This window comes from Phaseolus vulgaris, chromosome 2 (assembly GCF_000499845.2).
Source record: "Phaseolus vulgaris cultivar G19833 chromosome 2, P. vulgaris v2.0, whole genome shotgun sequence".
Taxonomy (NCBI): Eukaryota; Viridiplantae; Streptophyta; class Magnoliopsida; order Fabales; family Fabaceae; genus Phaseolus; species Phaseolus vulgaris.
In genome coordinates, this window is record NC_023758.2 from 35,996,860 (window position 1) to 36,011,764 (window position 14,905).

At 34.3% G+C, this 14,905-nt stretch overlaps 1 protein-coding gene and 1 long non-coding RNA gene across 3 annotated transcripts; one reads left to right on the forward strand and one right to left on the reverse strand.

Annotated features, from left to right (window-relative positions):
• Nucleotides 1-1,308: 1,308 nt before the first annotated feature.
• On the forward strand, nucleotides 1,309-2,045 carry LOC137811740 (uncharacterized). 2 transcript variants are annotated; one of them, XR_011081137.1, is made up of 2 exons: nucleotides 1,309-1,608; nucleotides 1,688-2,045. It is a non-coding gene; the product is annotated as an uncharacterized lncRNA (long non-coding RNA). The 2 variants fall into 2 exon arrangements; XR_011081136.1 differs by having other exon boundaries at nucleotides 1,489-1,608; nucleotides 1,698-2,045.
• A 3,077-nt stretch (nucleotides 2,046-5,122) lies between these two features.
• LOC137811739 (uncharacterized) lies at nucleotides 5,123-7,223 on the reverse strand. The gene is made up of 3 exons (XM_068613574.1): nucleotides 7,012-7,223; nucleotides 6,200-6,263; nucleotides 5,123-5,999 (listed from the first exon to the last, which is right to left on the reverse strand). Exons 1-3 carry the CDS (start codon nucleotides 7,048-7,050, stop codon nucleotides 5,266-5,268), a joined length of 837 nt encoding a protein of 278 aa, XP_068469675.1. The 5' UTR covers nucleotides 7,051-7,223; the 3' UTR covers nucleotides 5,123-5,265.
• Nucleotides 7,224-14,905: the final 7,682 nt, after the last annotated feature.

Genomic DNA, 14,905 nt, shown 5'->3' on the forward strand with positions numbered 1-14,905 from the left:
TTGTATAAGGGTTGGACCACCCCTGAAGTGGTTCCTATTTATTTATTTATTTTTATTGCTGATAAAAAAAATGATAAATCAGGTAATATGCTATAAATCTGGTAAATATACGATACATCAGGTAATGATATTTTATCAAGATACGTTTTTTATCAATATATCATTCACTTTTATACAGAGGACTTATTTGATCATCGGAGAACCTTTTGCAAGTTTACTCCTGATCGAGTACTAGATAACAAGTACGAATAGGAATGAGAGGGAGGAGCGACCGAATCCCAGAGAACGAACACAAGAAAGAGGGCGAAGAATAAGCAACTGAGAAATGAGAGACAATTGTTCAAGCCGGTAGTAGATACTATATAAACCCTATACACGTACAATTATCTTAAACTTAATTATTTTAAAATATAAAATATGTATGCATGTAACCTTGAAGAATAAATTGGTTCTTTAGTACAATTTTAAAAAGTAAAACAAATTGTTTAAATTTATTAGAGCAAAATGAAAATTATTTTTAAAAAGTATATATTTTTTAAGTAGTCAATTAGCGGTTTGAAGTGTACTAGCCGAATCAATCGTTTACCATAGATGGGTTTCCAATTTTTTAAAACTAAAATTGTTATAAAAATTGATTAAAATATATTAGACTTATATATTTTTGTTTTAGGGTCAACGATTTGACTTTTTCTCACCTCTTCCTTTTTTTTTATCAGCAATAAAATAAATAAAGAAATAGGGACCACTTCAGGGGTGGTCCAACCCTTATACAGAAATACTTGACATCAGTCTCCTATTAGAATGCCTACCAAATTAGCAAAGGGATAACCATACCAACACTAACCAATGTTAATGAATCAACCTCATACAAGCCAAAGGATTTAAAACCCAATTAGAATAAGGGAAATAAGCAGAACGAGACTTTGCATAAATCCAAGACCATACCTTTACTTGCACCGAAGCGAACACTTCAGACACATCTGCCACACCTCTATTGAAGATGACCAAGTTCCTATGTTTCCAGATTTCGCTCACAATGCCAACCCAAATTGTACCCCAAACTTCGTTAACCGAAACAGAAGCCTGACTCATCCTGAATTGTGAAAAATTTGACTTAGGATCCTTGTGAATTACAGACGACACACCAAGCCACTTAAAGCACAGACACCAGACACGCCAAGCAAACCTGCAAACAAAGAACAAGTGACAAGATGACTCCTCCTCCTCCCCACACAAACAACACAAGAGATTTTCTACCGCCACTCCGCGCCTTACCAAGTTAACCCTAGAGGCAATCCTATTCTTCAACACCCTCCAAGCAGTGAACAAAGCAGATGACAAGGCTTTGCACCTCCACAACTTACTATACACAGGAGAATACTCCCATCCTCAAACCCGCCTTACCTGAACATAGGCAGAGTTGACTGAGAAAGTTTGACTCTCCCCAATCTTCCAGACCCAACTGTCCGCCTCCCCAAAAAATTTGGACGAATATATCTTCAACATAGCTAATTTATTTTCATAGTCTCCAACAGTCCAAGGTTAAGACGAACCTTCAAACAAAACTTTTATTCCTTCCTTTCAGTGCTTGGATCCTAAAGTTCTTTGGTGAGTACTTCAATTATTTTCTACTCCTTCCTTGGCTAACCCTCTCTAACCATGTTTAATACTTTGATTTTTGTCCAAGAAAATCCTAGTTGGTGGTGCTATGTATATGTTGCTTCCATTCGAGAAGATTTCTCCAAGATTCTCCATTTTCGCCATACCAAAAGGCTTCACAACTTGTTTGCTTCTAGGTTAAGGGAAGATTTCCTATTCTTCATGAAAATATTGTGTTAAATAAGAGCATATATGTTGCTTTGCCTGAAGTTGCATGATTGATTTTCCTGTGGTTATATATTTTTGCAGTTTTAAGTTTTGAAAAACCAAACCTCTGGATAGATTCTTGCATTTTTTTTTGAAAATTTTAAATTTGTTTGTCCTTTGAATGAAATTTACTGAACTTTTTTGCGAATATTTACTTTCGCGAACATATTGGCTGAAAATCTGGTTTCGGCAAATTTGGAAATTTTGGAAAGTGTACGAGGGAGAAGTTAGAATAGCCGTACCTAAACACTTAATAAAATTAAAATAAGTTTTGTAAAGGTGTAATTCTGCATTTTGGAGCTTTTATGGGGTTGCAGTTTCGTAGAAAATTCGTGGAAATTGAAGAACTTAAGAAAACCACCTCTCTGTAGCACTGGTATCATAAAACAGCTACCGACAAAAGAAAAGCAGCAAAAAGGACATGGTCCACAGCCAAAACAGATCATGCGAGGAAGAACATGTGGTTCTGATAAGTTTTCGTAGTACACACCATTATCCACACAAATAGAGGTATCCTTCCAATCACTGAAGTCTTTTTTATATATATATATTAAAAATAAAAAATCAATTGTAAAGATTTTTAGGATGTTTAAATTATGTATTGAATTATACTCTCAATATAATAATAATAGCAAAGTTAATGAGGTAAGTTTTGAGGAAATATTAAAATAAAGAATGAGAGACATTTTTTATTTCTATATCTTCATTTTCTTTTTCACTTTCGAATTCAGATTTTACGAAGAGAAGATTAGCTAACTGTTCTCTTAGCTCTTCGTCTATATTTAAATTATTTAGTTTTTTTTTAAAAAATTTATAATTTTTTTATAACGTTTCACGATTCCACACTTATATGTTTCACGATTTTTTTATAATTTTTTTTTCCTTCTGATTTGTTTGTTTAGATGAATTATTTTGTCTAGTGGGTGAAACTCTTTTCATATGTTTTTTATTGTTGATGTGGGTTTTTTTTTCTCATATACATATTGGATACAAAATTCATTTTACAATTGAAAAACAAATGGGATACCATCTCCTTCCTCTCCATACATAACACATATGCTACTTTCCAAGACAACTCCTCCTCTTACCAAATTATCCCTTGTTTCTACTACTTTTTCAAGAATTCTCCAAACATTCACTTGTGTAGAGTGAGGGTTTTTATTTTCCATAAAGGTAGAAACAAAGACCTTCACTTTCTAAATCTTTCCTTAAGTATACCTTGCTAACTTCCCTCCCTCCATATCCATTTATCATCTTCCCTTTTCTCGTACTCCTGCCATATCCATTTCCTTATTTTTCAACAACACCATCAATTGATCCACTTGATTCATTTTCCACCTTCTCCAATCAAACTTCCAGTTCCATCCAACTTGGTATAGCTTACACTCTTTATTTGTGGACATGGAGTAAAGTCTTGGAAACTTAGTCTTTAAATCTCCATTCTTCACCCACTTATCTTCTCAAAACCTTACAAAACCTTAAAGATTTCTGGTGACATATCTCCCACATACTATTGCATATTGTAGTTAATATAAAATGATAAATGAATTTTATTGTTTTTATTGAGAACATATTGGAGAATCGTTATACTCCTTCATGACTTTTATGTTATCACTTCCAATGATTGTTCACGTCACCACCATTAATCTAGGTGAGCTGATTCATTTTATATTAATAATAAACTTCGTATTAATACCCGTAGACAGTTAAATAAAATGACACGATTATTCAATAGAATTTTTGTTAATAAAAATTCAATTAAAAATATCAAAATTAACGAAAAACTTAAAACTTAATTAAACCAACTTAATAATATATATATATATATAATTTCAATGAGATTATAGGATTTAGCTACTGCTAAAGCTTACATGAATCCCCATTCTCACTTAATTGTTACTAATATTTTTGTAGGTAATCCCAAAATAATATATTAAAAAATTATACTATAAAGAAGAAGAACTTCTGGGAAAAAGGAAATGGTTAATATTCTTACCCACTATAAAAGCAATGATGTTAAAATTTATACAAGTGTATTGAGATATCTAACTTATTTCTTTTATATAAAAAGTTATAAATAGCAGATTTATACTGTATAAGTGTGTCATGTATTATTTATAAAAAAATTATTCGTACATTTGATATGTGATTTCACTTTTCTTGCATTGTAAATTAGTTGCGTGAATGAATGAGAAGATAACAGTTGGTAAGTGGAAAATGTATTGTGACAGTTTATTAGCATTGAAAATGAAAATAGAGATAAAATTAAGAAAGTGAGAATTGTGAAAAAAATAAATCAAAATCCTTGATAGAGTTTTTAAAATTTAAATTAGTTTAGTCAATTTAAAATTAAATTATCCTCACCAACTAATTTCCAACATCAGTTCCTATACCTAAATCCTAGTCATCTTCATTAGTCCCTAATCTCACAAGTGGCCCCTATTCACAGGATTCGATCTGAGATTTTATTTCTTTTAATCAGCTGAATAAATATATTATACAATATAATATATAACTATAAGGTTACCTAAATCCTTCGACCTATTGTCCAAAAGTTTGTCCCACTCCCACTACTTCCAACTGATAAAACAACAGATTTAATTTTGATTGAACTAAAACTAGTTACATTTAGATGAATCCTTAATCAACCTATGGTTTATAACTTGTCAAGTACATTTTAAAATGTGTGAAACTGAAACCAGTGAAATCATATGGGAAAGAAGAGTAGAGCATGTTTGAACTGTGGCAAAAGGTTATGTGGCTGGTTCCTATTGTGGCTAGTTTGGGAGGTTGTTATGTGTATTTTATAGAATATTTTTGGCTTAGGTATCCTTCTCATAAGCATCGGTTTGTCGTTGTTAACACTTGGGTTTTTGGTACAACTCAGCCTGTTACAAAGTTATGACTTAGTTGTTGGATGGTGTGTCTTGTATTGGTTTATTGAGTTTGACTCTTGGGTAAGGTCCTCCAGCATGATGACAAAGACCTTATTTAGTTGTTGGATGCATGTCCTTGTTTGAGGGTGTGACCTCTCTCTAGTGGGGTGATATAACTGTATTTGTTGGGTTTCTTTATCTTTGTCTGGGATTTTATCTTGATCTGTAGTACAATATTTGTTGGATCCTCAGTTGGTAGGGTTCTAGGAAACTTATTTTTGGGGTTTTGTATAAGGGTTGAAACATCTCTGAAGTGTCTCATTTTATTTTATTTATTCTTTGCTGATAAAAAAAAGAAAAGAAGAGAAGAGTAGAGCATGTAGCTATTAACTTGGAACAATTCTATATGGTGTCCCATGCATACCAACGATAAATATGGTCTCCATACATGATAAAGAAATTGCATAACTATCATCAATGAGAAATTATTATCATATACTATGCTTTCTCTCTCTCTTGTAAGTTAATCAGGACTTTTGGTGTTCGTTGTATATTCGAAACCATCGAAGTTTTGGGTTCCGTTCTCTCCATTGTTGAAGGAACCTATAATTGGAACACTGCCGTTGTAAGTATTGCCAATATTTGCAGAGTCCAAAGTTTGTAAGTTTGAGCTCTCGTTGTTTAAGGAACCAACAATTTCAGAAGCCGAAATCTTTGCCTGCTTGAGAACTTGTGAGCCCAAGCCGCGGTTGTTACAGGAATATTTACTTGTAGTACTCTTAACCTTCAAATTACTGCAATCTTGTTTCCCGCCGCGAGTGTTGTTAAATGACTCAAGAATTTCACCACAGTCAACAGAATTGGTAGTTTCGGATCTGTGATCCTCTTTGTTGTTTTCACGTTGGTTAGGGTTATTGGTTTCATTGATCACGCTGTTTGATTGTGTTGTCTCTTCATCCTTCCCACTCAAACTAGTTTCCAGAAAGTTGTTGGTTTCTCCACGATCAACATCGCTCTCTCTTCCCTTTCCCTTTCCCTTTCCCTTGCCGTTTAATTTCTCCATGGTTTTCAACAGCCAATTGGAAGTTGCAGTTAGAGAAAAAGTTAGAAGACGAACTGCGAATACAAGCAGCAAAAAGAGCACATAGATGAGCTCATAGATAACAGCAGATAGAGCTGTGCTAACGAAGGAAAACACAAATTCAGGAGAATTGACGGATGGCAAAGCTTCACGAGTTGGCTCCTTCAAGGAGACTTCTGCAAATAGAAATGAATAAAGTAGATAAATCACAAAGTTTTGCCAGTTTGAAGAACAATAAGGTGATCAAGGATTACTCTTCTTCCACTGAAGCAAATTTGAATGAAGTTGATGAACGGATTCCAGCAAGGAGAAGACTGAGATTATTCAATTTGTAAATATTAATGAGTCCATTCATGTAAAAGAAGAGTATATATACCTGCATATTCCATGGACATGTTTTTGGGCCTGGTTGTTGAAGCTTCAAGTTCGGAATTTGGTGCCTACAACATAAGATTAATAAATAAAACAACCCTCTGCGAATATAGCAATTTTAATTCATGAAACGGGAAACAATTAAGAGAGAGATAGGGAAATAGAACTGAAATCCCATAAACGAAGAAAAAGGGTTTAGTTCAGCCATCTACAACGAAAAGAAAAACCCTAATGCACCTATAAGTCGATAACAAGACGAGGGAAAATAGGTCCCAGTTCCGAAAAAGTTAGATCTACCCTCTGAACAAGCCAAAGACATCAAAATAGGGTTGCAATGAAACCTCTACGCTTTATTTGGAGAACCAAAACTAAACATCTAAGGCCCAAAACAAGTTTGAGGTTCTTGTGTGCTGAGGTTGCTCTAGTGTGTTGGTTGGTTGTGGATCTTCCAATCACCAACTCATAGCAGATCTGTAGGCATAGGTTTGGCTTTTTGTTAGGCTACCTCTTGGTTGGTTGGGTTTAGGCTCTCATGCCCTTTGATGGGTTGCCTGGCTGGTTCCTCTTTGCTAGTTTACAGGTATAAAGGTTTAGTACGAAGGGTTGGGTCTAGCCTTTAGAGGATGTAGTCTTGAAATTTTGTATAAGGATTGGGATAACTATTTCATTTATGGGTAGATTGAGGTTATAGAAAGAGAGACAAAAGTAAAGAAGTAACTATAAGAGATGTAATAACAAGTAATAGTGATATGATGATGAAAAAGAAAGAGGAACGTACAGCAGGAAAAAGTTCTATGCAAGCTTGAGAACTCATACCTTAACTGAAGAATTCTGCTTCATGTTTTCTTCTGCCATCAAACTATGCCGAAGGCGTCACTCCTTTCTATTTCTAATAAGGAATGGAGAAAGAGAGATAGTGTGTGGACAAGAATATGAGAGGAACATAAAATATATAGAATTGGAGTTGTAGGGTAAGAATAGAAGAAAAAAAAAGTTATCATATTTTTAGTTAACATGTATTAAGCATTGTCGTCATTAAAGCTAAAATTTTCAACTTTTACCAGAATTTTTTTATCAATAAACAAGGAGGTATAATATATATAAAACTCACCAGATTTTTGATTCTAGAAATTGAGATACACAATTACTGACATATATAAAAAAATGTCTTGTGGCATAATAATTGAACACCTTTAATTTAATGCTGATAAAAAAAGTAACTGAACACATGCATTAATTTTTACGTTAGATTTAGTTCCTTTTCACTGTTCTATTATCGTACGCTAAAAAAAAATATTAAATAAAAAATAATTTTAAAGATAAAAAGTAATTAGTTATTAGTATTGGAGTTATTATATTTTCTATATATAGATGTATATAGAAAGTGTATCAATGTATAATATACGTGGTAAAAGTAAAACAATAGTTTGGTGTAATTGTTGATAGATAAGCATAATACATGGAGTATTGAATTTTATGGAACATATCTCTCCAATATTATTGTATATAAACACTAGGCATGCGATGAATGAATATACAAAAACATTTTTTCCATAAAATTTGACATGGTATTAGAACACTTTTTTTTATCGACAATAGAACACTTTTTAGTGACTTTACAAAATTTTCTTTCGCCCTTTTTTTTCCTTGACAATCATGTCTACTGAGAACTCCACAGATGTAGTTACAGATACATCAAATTCATACTACGTACATCATTGATATCAACCCAAACACCTACTTGTCCCAGAGAAATTGAATGACTCAAACAATCTAACTTGGAGTAAATCAATGACTCGTGCAATTTTTCAGATACAGAAAGTCATTGCCACAATTACTCAAGGTACTAAGGTACGATGTATGTTTCATCATATTACATAAAAATCAAGAGCCTTTGGGACAAGTTAGACACATATTGCTCATACTCGTCGTGTAATCAAATGAAAGCACACAATGATGAGAAGAAAGAAGATTGTTTAATGCAATTTCTTATGGGTCTCAATGACACATATATAGGTATCTGATCTAATATTTTGATTATGTCTCCCTTGCCTAACATTAAACATACATATTCATTAATTATACAGGAAGAGACACAAAAACAATTGTCGATGATTAATTTGTGTAACCATGATGTTTACGCAAATGTAGTAGGTTTTCTCATGAACTTTAATACTTCAGTCAATTTTGTCTTCACAAAACCATGGATTTTGGACAGTGGAACAACTGATCATATTGTTTCAAATCAAGAATTATTTATTAATTCAACTCCATTACCAGTTTTTTGGTAAACCTTCCTATAGGCTCAACAACCCCAATCACATCCAAAGGGACCATCCAATTTAATAGGGATATCAAATTAGAGCATGTTTTATGTGTCCCGTCTTTTCATTTAAATCTTATTTCAGCAAGTAAACTCACTAAAGCTCTAAATTGTTGTATTGTCTTACTTCCAAATGGTTGTATCCTGCAGGATCTGGCAACGGGGAGGATAATTGGCTTGAGCGAACAACAAGGTGGTCTTTATTACATGAAAACTTTAAAAAATTGTTTACCCTTTTAATTTTTTCAGCAACACATATCTCTGGCATATGAGATTTGGTCATCAGTCTTCATCCTGTTTAAAACTGTCATCTTTATTATTTTCTTTCAATATGTCTACTCACAATTATTGCAATATATGTCTCATTGCTAAACAAACAATACTGCCTTTTACTTCTAGTGCAATAAATACACAACGTCCATTTGATTTTTACATTATGATATTTGGGATCCTCATAAACCACCTACTTATTCAAGTGCACGATTTTTTTTAACCATCGTCGATGATTTCACTAGATGCACTGGAGTTTTTTTTTATAGAACACAAATCATTAACTATAATCTTTAATCACATTTGCATATACACAATTTCACATCCATGTTAAAGTCATTCAAACAGATAATGGTACAAAATTTCTTTCCATGCATCAATTTTTTCTTGATCACGACATTAAATGCCAACACACATGTGCCTATACTCCCAACAAAACAGAGTGGTTGAGCGCAAATACCGTCATATCCTCAAAGTTGCACGATCTTTTCTTTATCATTCTAATTTGCCTTTTTTTTTTGCGAGATTGTGTTTTAATCGCAGTTTACCTCAATAACCGCTTACCTTCCCCCATTTTACCAGATAAAACACCCTTTCAGTTATTATACAACCAAGTCCCATGTGTTACACATTTACCTATTTTCGACAGCCTATGTCATGCAATAATGAATCATCCCAAACAAAAATTTGATCCCCGCGCTCGACGGTGTGTTTATTGGATATCCACCTAATCATAAAGGCTACAAATTATATGATCTAACACTGTTTTTGTCAATAGGGATGTGGTTTTTCACGAAACTATTTTTCCTTTTCATGAAACAACATCACCCTCACACTCTTTTGTCCTACCAAATTTGGTCCTTGACTTAGACCATTAAAACTCTACATTTCCTACCACACTACCGAACTCACAATCGGCTTGACCAACTTCACCCGTTGAGCCCATTACCGAACCCATATCCATTGAGCCTATTCTTGAACCTTTGACCATTAAATATTTTGCATCTAATTCATCCCCTGATATTTCTACACAACCACTTCGACATTCTACAAGTCACAAGCATCCTCCTGCATGGCATAAAGATTACTTGTTGCCACCTCTTGCCAATCATTCTACTCCTAGCCAAGGTTCTCTCTCAGGTACACGATATCCACTTTCTCATTTTATTTCTTATTCCGACTTATCTTATGCTCACTGCACGTTTTTAGCTAACATTTCTAAACATAGAGAGTCTTCATCATATGATCAAGCCATTCTTTCTCCCCAATAAAAGGAAGCCATTGGAATCTGAATTATCTGCATTGACAAAAAACAACACCTGAAGCATTGTTTCATTACTAGTTGGCCACAAACCCATAAGATGTCGATGGGTTTATAGAATAAAATACAGGTTCAATGGAAGCATCGAACGATATAAGGCGCGCTTAGTCGCCAAAGGTTACACGCAAGAGGAGGGGAGTATTCTCCTGTGTATAGTAAGTTGTGGAGGTGCAAAGCCTTGCCTTCTGCTTTGCTCACTGCTTGGAGGGTGTTGGAGAATAGGATTGCCTCTAGGGTTAACTTGGTAAGGCGTGGAGTGGCGGTAGAAAATCCTTTTTGTTGTTTGTGTGGGGAGGAGGAGGAGTCGTCTTGTCACTTGTTTTTTGTTTGCAGGTTTGCTTGGCGTGTTTGGTGTCTGTGTTTTAAGTGGCTTGGTGTGTCGTCTGTAATTCACAAGGACCCTAAGTCAATTTTTTCACAATTCAGGATGAGTCAGGCTTCTGTTTCGGTTAACGAAGTTTGGGGTACAATTTGGGTTGGCATTGTGAGCGAAATCTGGAAACATAGGAACTTGGTCATCTTCAATAGAGGTGTGGCAGATGTGTCTGAAGTGTTCGCTTCGGTGCAAGTAAAGGTATGGTCTTGGATTTATGCAAAGTCTCGTTCTGCTTATTTCCCTTATTCTAATTGGGTTTTAAATCCTTTGGCTTGTATGAGGTTGATTCATTAACATTGGTTAGTGTTGGTATGGTTATCCCTTTGCTAATTTGGTAGGCATTCTAATAGGAGACTGATGTCAAGTATTTCTGTATAAGGGTTGGACCACCCCTGAAGTGGTCCCTATTTCTTTATTTATTTTATTGCTGATAAAAAAAAAGGAAGAGGTGAGAAAAAGTCAAATCGTTGACCCTAAAACAAAAATATATAAGTCTAATATATTTTAATCAATTTTTATAACAATTTTAGTTTTAAAAAATTGGAAACCCATCTATGGTAAACGATTGATTCGGCTAGTACACTTCAAACCGCTAATTGACTACTTAAAAAATATATACTTTTTAAAAATAATTTTCATTTTGCTCTAATAAATTTAAACAATTTGTTTTACTTTTTAAAATTGTACTAAAGAACCAATTTATTCTTCAAGGTTACATGCATACATATTTTATATTTTAAAATAATTAAGTTTAAGATAATTGTACGTGTATAGGGTTTATATAGTATCTACTACCGGCTTGAACAATTGTCTCTCATTTCTCAGTTGCTTATTCTTCGCCCTCTTTCTTGTGTTCGTTCTCTGGGATTCGGTCGCTCCTCCCTCTCATTCCTATTCGTACTTGTTATCTAGTACTCGATCAGGAGTAAACTTGCAAAAGGTTCTCCGATGATCAAATAAGTCCTCTGTATAAAAGTGAATGATATATTGATAAAAAACGTATCTTGATAAAATATCATTACCTGATGTATCGTATATTTACCAGATTTATAGCATATTACCTGATTTATCATTTTTTTTATCAGCAATAAAAATAAATAAATAAATAGGAACCACTTCAGGGGTGGTCCAACCCTTATACAAAAATACCTGACACCAATCTCCTATTAGAACACCTACCAAATTAGCAAAGGGATAACCATACCAACACTAACCAACATTAATGAATCAACCTCATACAAGCCAGAGGATTTAAAACCCAACTAGAATAAGGAAAATAAGCAAAATGAGACTTTGCATAAAATCCAAGACCATACATTTACTTGCACCGAAGCGAACACTTCAGACACATCTGCCACACCTCTATTGAAGATGACCGAGTTCCTATGTTTCCAGATTTCGCTCACTATGCCAACCCAAATAGTACCCCAAACTTCGTTAACCGAAACAGAAGTCTGACTCATCCTGAATTGTGAAAAAATTGACTTAGGGTCCTTGTGAATTACAGACGACACACCAAGCCACTTAAAACACAGACACCAAACACGCCAAGCAAACCTGCAAACAAAAAACAAGTGACAAGACGACTCCTCCTCCTCCCCACACAAACAACAAAAAGGATTTTCTACCGCCACTCCACGCCTTACCAAGTTAACCCTAGAGGCAATCCTATTCTCCAACACCCTCCAAGCAGTGAGCAAAGCAGAAGGCAAGGCTTTGCACCTCCACAACTTACTATACACAGGAGAATACTCCCCTCCTCTTGCGTGTAACCTTTGGCGACTAAGCGCGCCTTATATCGTTCGATGCTTCCATTGAACCTGTATTTTATTCTATAAACCCATCGACATCTTATGGGTTTGTGGCCAACTAGTAATGAAACAATGCTTCAGGTGTTGTTTTTTGTCAATGCAGATAATTCAGATTCCAATGGCTTCCTTTTATTGGGGAGAAAGAATGGCTTGATCATATGATGAAGACTCTCTATGTTTAGAAATGTTAGCTAAAAACGTGCAGTGAGCATAAGATAAGTCGGAATAAGAAATAAAATGAGAAAGTGGATATCGTGTACCTGAGAGAGAACCTTGGCTAGGAGTAGAATGATTGGCAAGAGGTGGCAACAAGTAATCTTTATGCCATGCAGGAGGATGCTTGTGACTTGTAGAATGTCGAAGTGGTTGTGTAGAAATATCAGGGGATGAATTAGATGCAAAATATTTAATGGTCAAAGGTTCAAGAATAGGCTCAATGGATATGGGTTCGGTAATGGGCTCAACGGGTGAAGTTGGTCAAGCCGATTGTGAGTTCGGTAGTGTGGTAGGAAATGTAGAGTTTTAATGGTCTAAGTCAAGGACCAAATTTGGTAGGACAAAAGAGTGTGAGGGTGATGTTGTTTCATGAAAAGGAAAAATAGTTTCGTGAAAAACCACATCCCTATTGACAAAAACAGTGTTAGATCATATAATTTGTAGCCTTTATGATTAGGTGGATATCCAATAAACACACCGTCGAGCGCGGGGATCAAATTTTTGTTTGGGATGATTCATTATTGCATGACATAGGCTGTCGAAAATAGGTAAATGTGTAACACATGGGACTTGGTTGTATAATAACTGAAAGGGTGTTTTATCTGGTAAAATGGGGGAAGGTAAGCGGTTATTGAGGTAAACTGCGATTAAAACACAATCTCGCAAAAAAAAAAGGCAAATTAGAATGATAAAGAAAAGATCGTGCAACTTTGAGGATATGACGGTATTTGCGCTCAACCACTCTGTTTTGTTGGGAGTATAGGCACATGTGTGTTGGCATTTAATGTCGTGATCAAGAAAAAATTGATGCATGGAAAGAAATTTTGTACCATTATCTGTTTGAATGACTTTAACATGGATGTGAAATTGTGTATATGCAAATGTGATTAAAGATTATAGTTAATGATTTGTGTTCTATAAAAAAAAACTCCAGTGCATCTAGTGAAATCATCGACGATGGTTAAAAAAAATCGTGCACTTGAATAAGTAGGTGGTTTATGAGGATCCCAAATATCATAATGTAAAAATCAAATGGACGTTGTGTATTTATTGCACTAGAAGTAAAAGGCAGTATTGTTTGTTTAGCAATGAGACATATATTGCAATAATTGTGAGTAGACATATTGAAAGAAAATAATAAAGATGACAGTTTTAAACAGGATGAAGACTGATGACCAAATCTCATATGCCAGAGATATGTGTTGCTGAAAAAATTAAAAGGGTAAACAATTTTTTAAAGTTTTCATGTAATAAAGACCACCTTGTTGTTCGCTCAAGCCAATTATCCTCCCCGTTGCCAGATCCTGCAGGATACAACCATTTGGAAGTAAGACAATACAACAATTTAGAGCTTTAGTGAGTTTACTTGCTGAAATAAGATTTAAATGAAAAGACGGGACACATAAAACATGCTCTAATTTGATATCCCTATTAAATTGGATGGTCCCTTTGGATGTGATTGGGGTTGTTGAGCCTATAGGAAGGTTTACCAAAAAACTGGTAATGGAGTTGAATTAATAAATAATTCTTGATTTGAAACAATATGATCAGTTGTTCCACTGTCCAAAATCCATGGTTTTGTGAAGACAAAATTGACTGAAGTATTAAAGTTCATGAGAAAACCTACTACATTTGCGTAAACATCATGGTTACACAAATTAATCATCGACAATTGTTTTTGTGTCTCTTCCTGTATAATTAATGAATATGTATGTTTAATGTTAGGCAAGGGAGACATAATCAAAATATTAGATCAGATACCTATATATGTGTCATTGAGACCCATAAGAAATTGCATTAAACAATCTTCTTTCTTCTCATCATTGTGTGCTTTCATTTGATTACACGACGAGTATGAGCAATATGTGTCTAACTTGTCCCAAAGGCTCTTGATTTTTATGTAATATGATGAAACATACATCGTACCTTAGTACCTTGAGTAATTGTGGCAATGACTTTCTGTATCTGAAAAATTGCACGAGTCATTGATTTACTCCAAGTTAGATTGTTTGAGTCATTCAATTTCTCTGGGACAAGTAGGTGTTTGGGTTGATATCAATGATGTACGTAGTATGAATTTGATGTATCTGTAACTACATCTGTGGAGTTCTCAGTAGACATGATTGTCAAGGAAAAAAAAGGGCGAAAGAAAATTTTGTAAAGTCACTAAAAAGTGTTCTATTGTCGATAAAAAAAAGTGTTCTAATACCATGTCAAATTTTATGGAAAAAATGTTTTTGTATATTCATTCATCGCATGCCTAGTGTTTATATACAATAATATTGGAGAGATATGTTCCATAAAATTCAATACTCCATGTATTATGCTTATCTATCAACAATTACACCAAACTATTGTTTTACTTTTACCACGTATATTATACATTGATACAC

Excerpts from the sequence above, each read along its gene's own strand:
- LOC137811739 (XM_068613574.1), bottom strand. The coding sequence starts at position 7,050 with ATGGCAGAAGAAAACATGAAGCAGAATTCTTCAGTTAAG. Across the intron at positions 6,264-7,011 it reads AGCAGAATTCTTCAGTTAAG|GCACCAAATTCCGAACTTGA; the intron begins GTATGAGTTCTC and ends CTTATGTTGTAG. Across the intron at positions 6,000-6,199 it reads CATGTCCATGGAATATGCAG|AAGTCTCCTTGAAGGAGCCA; the intron begins GTATATATACTC and ends TTCTATTTGCAG.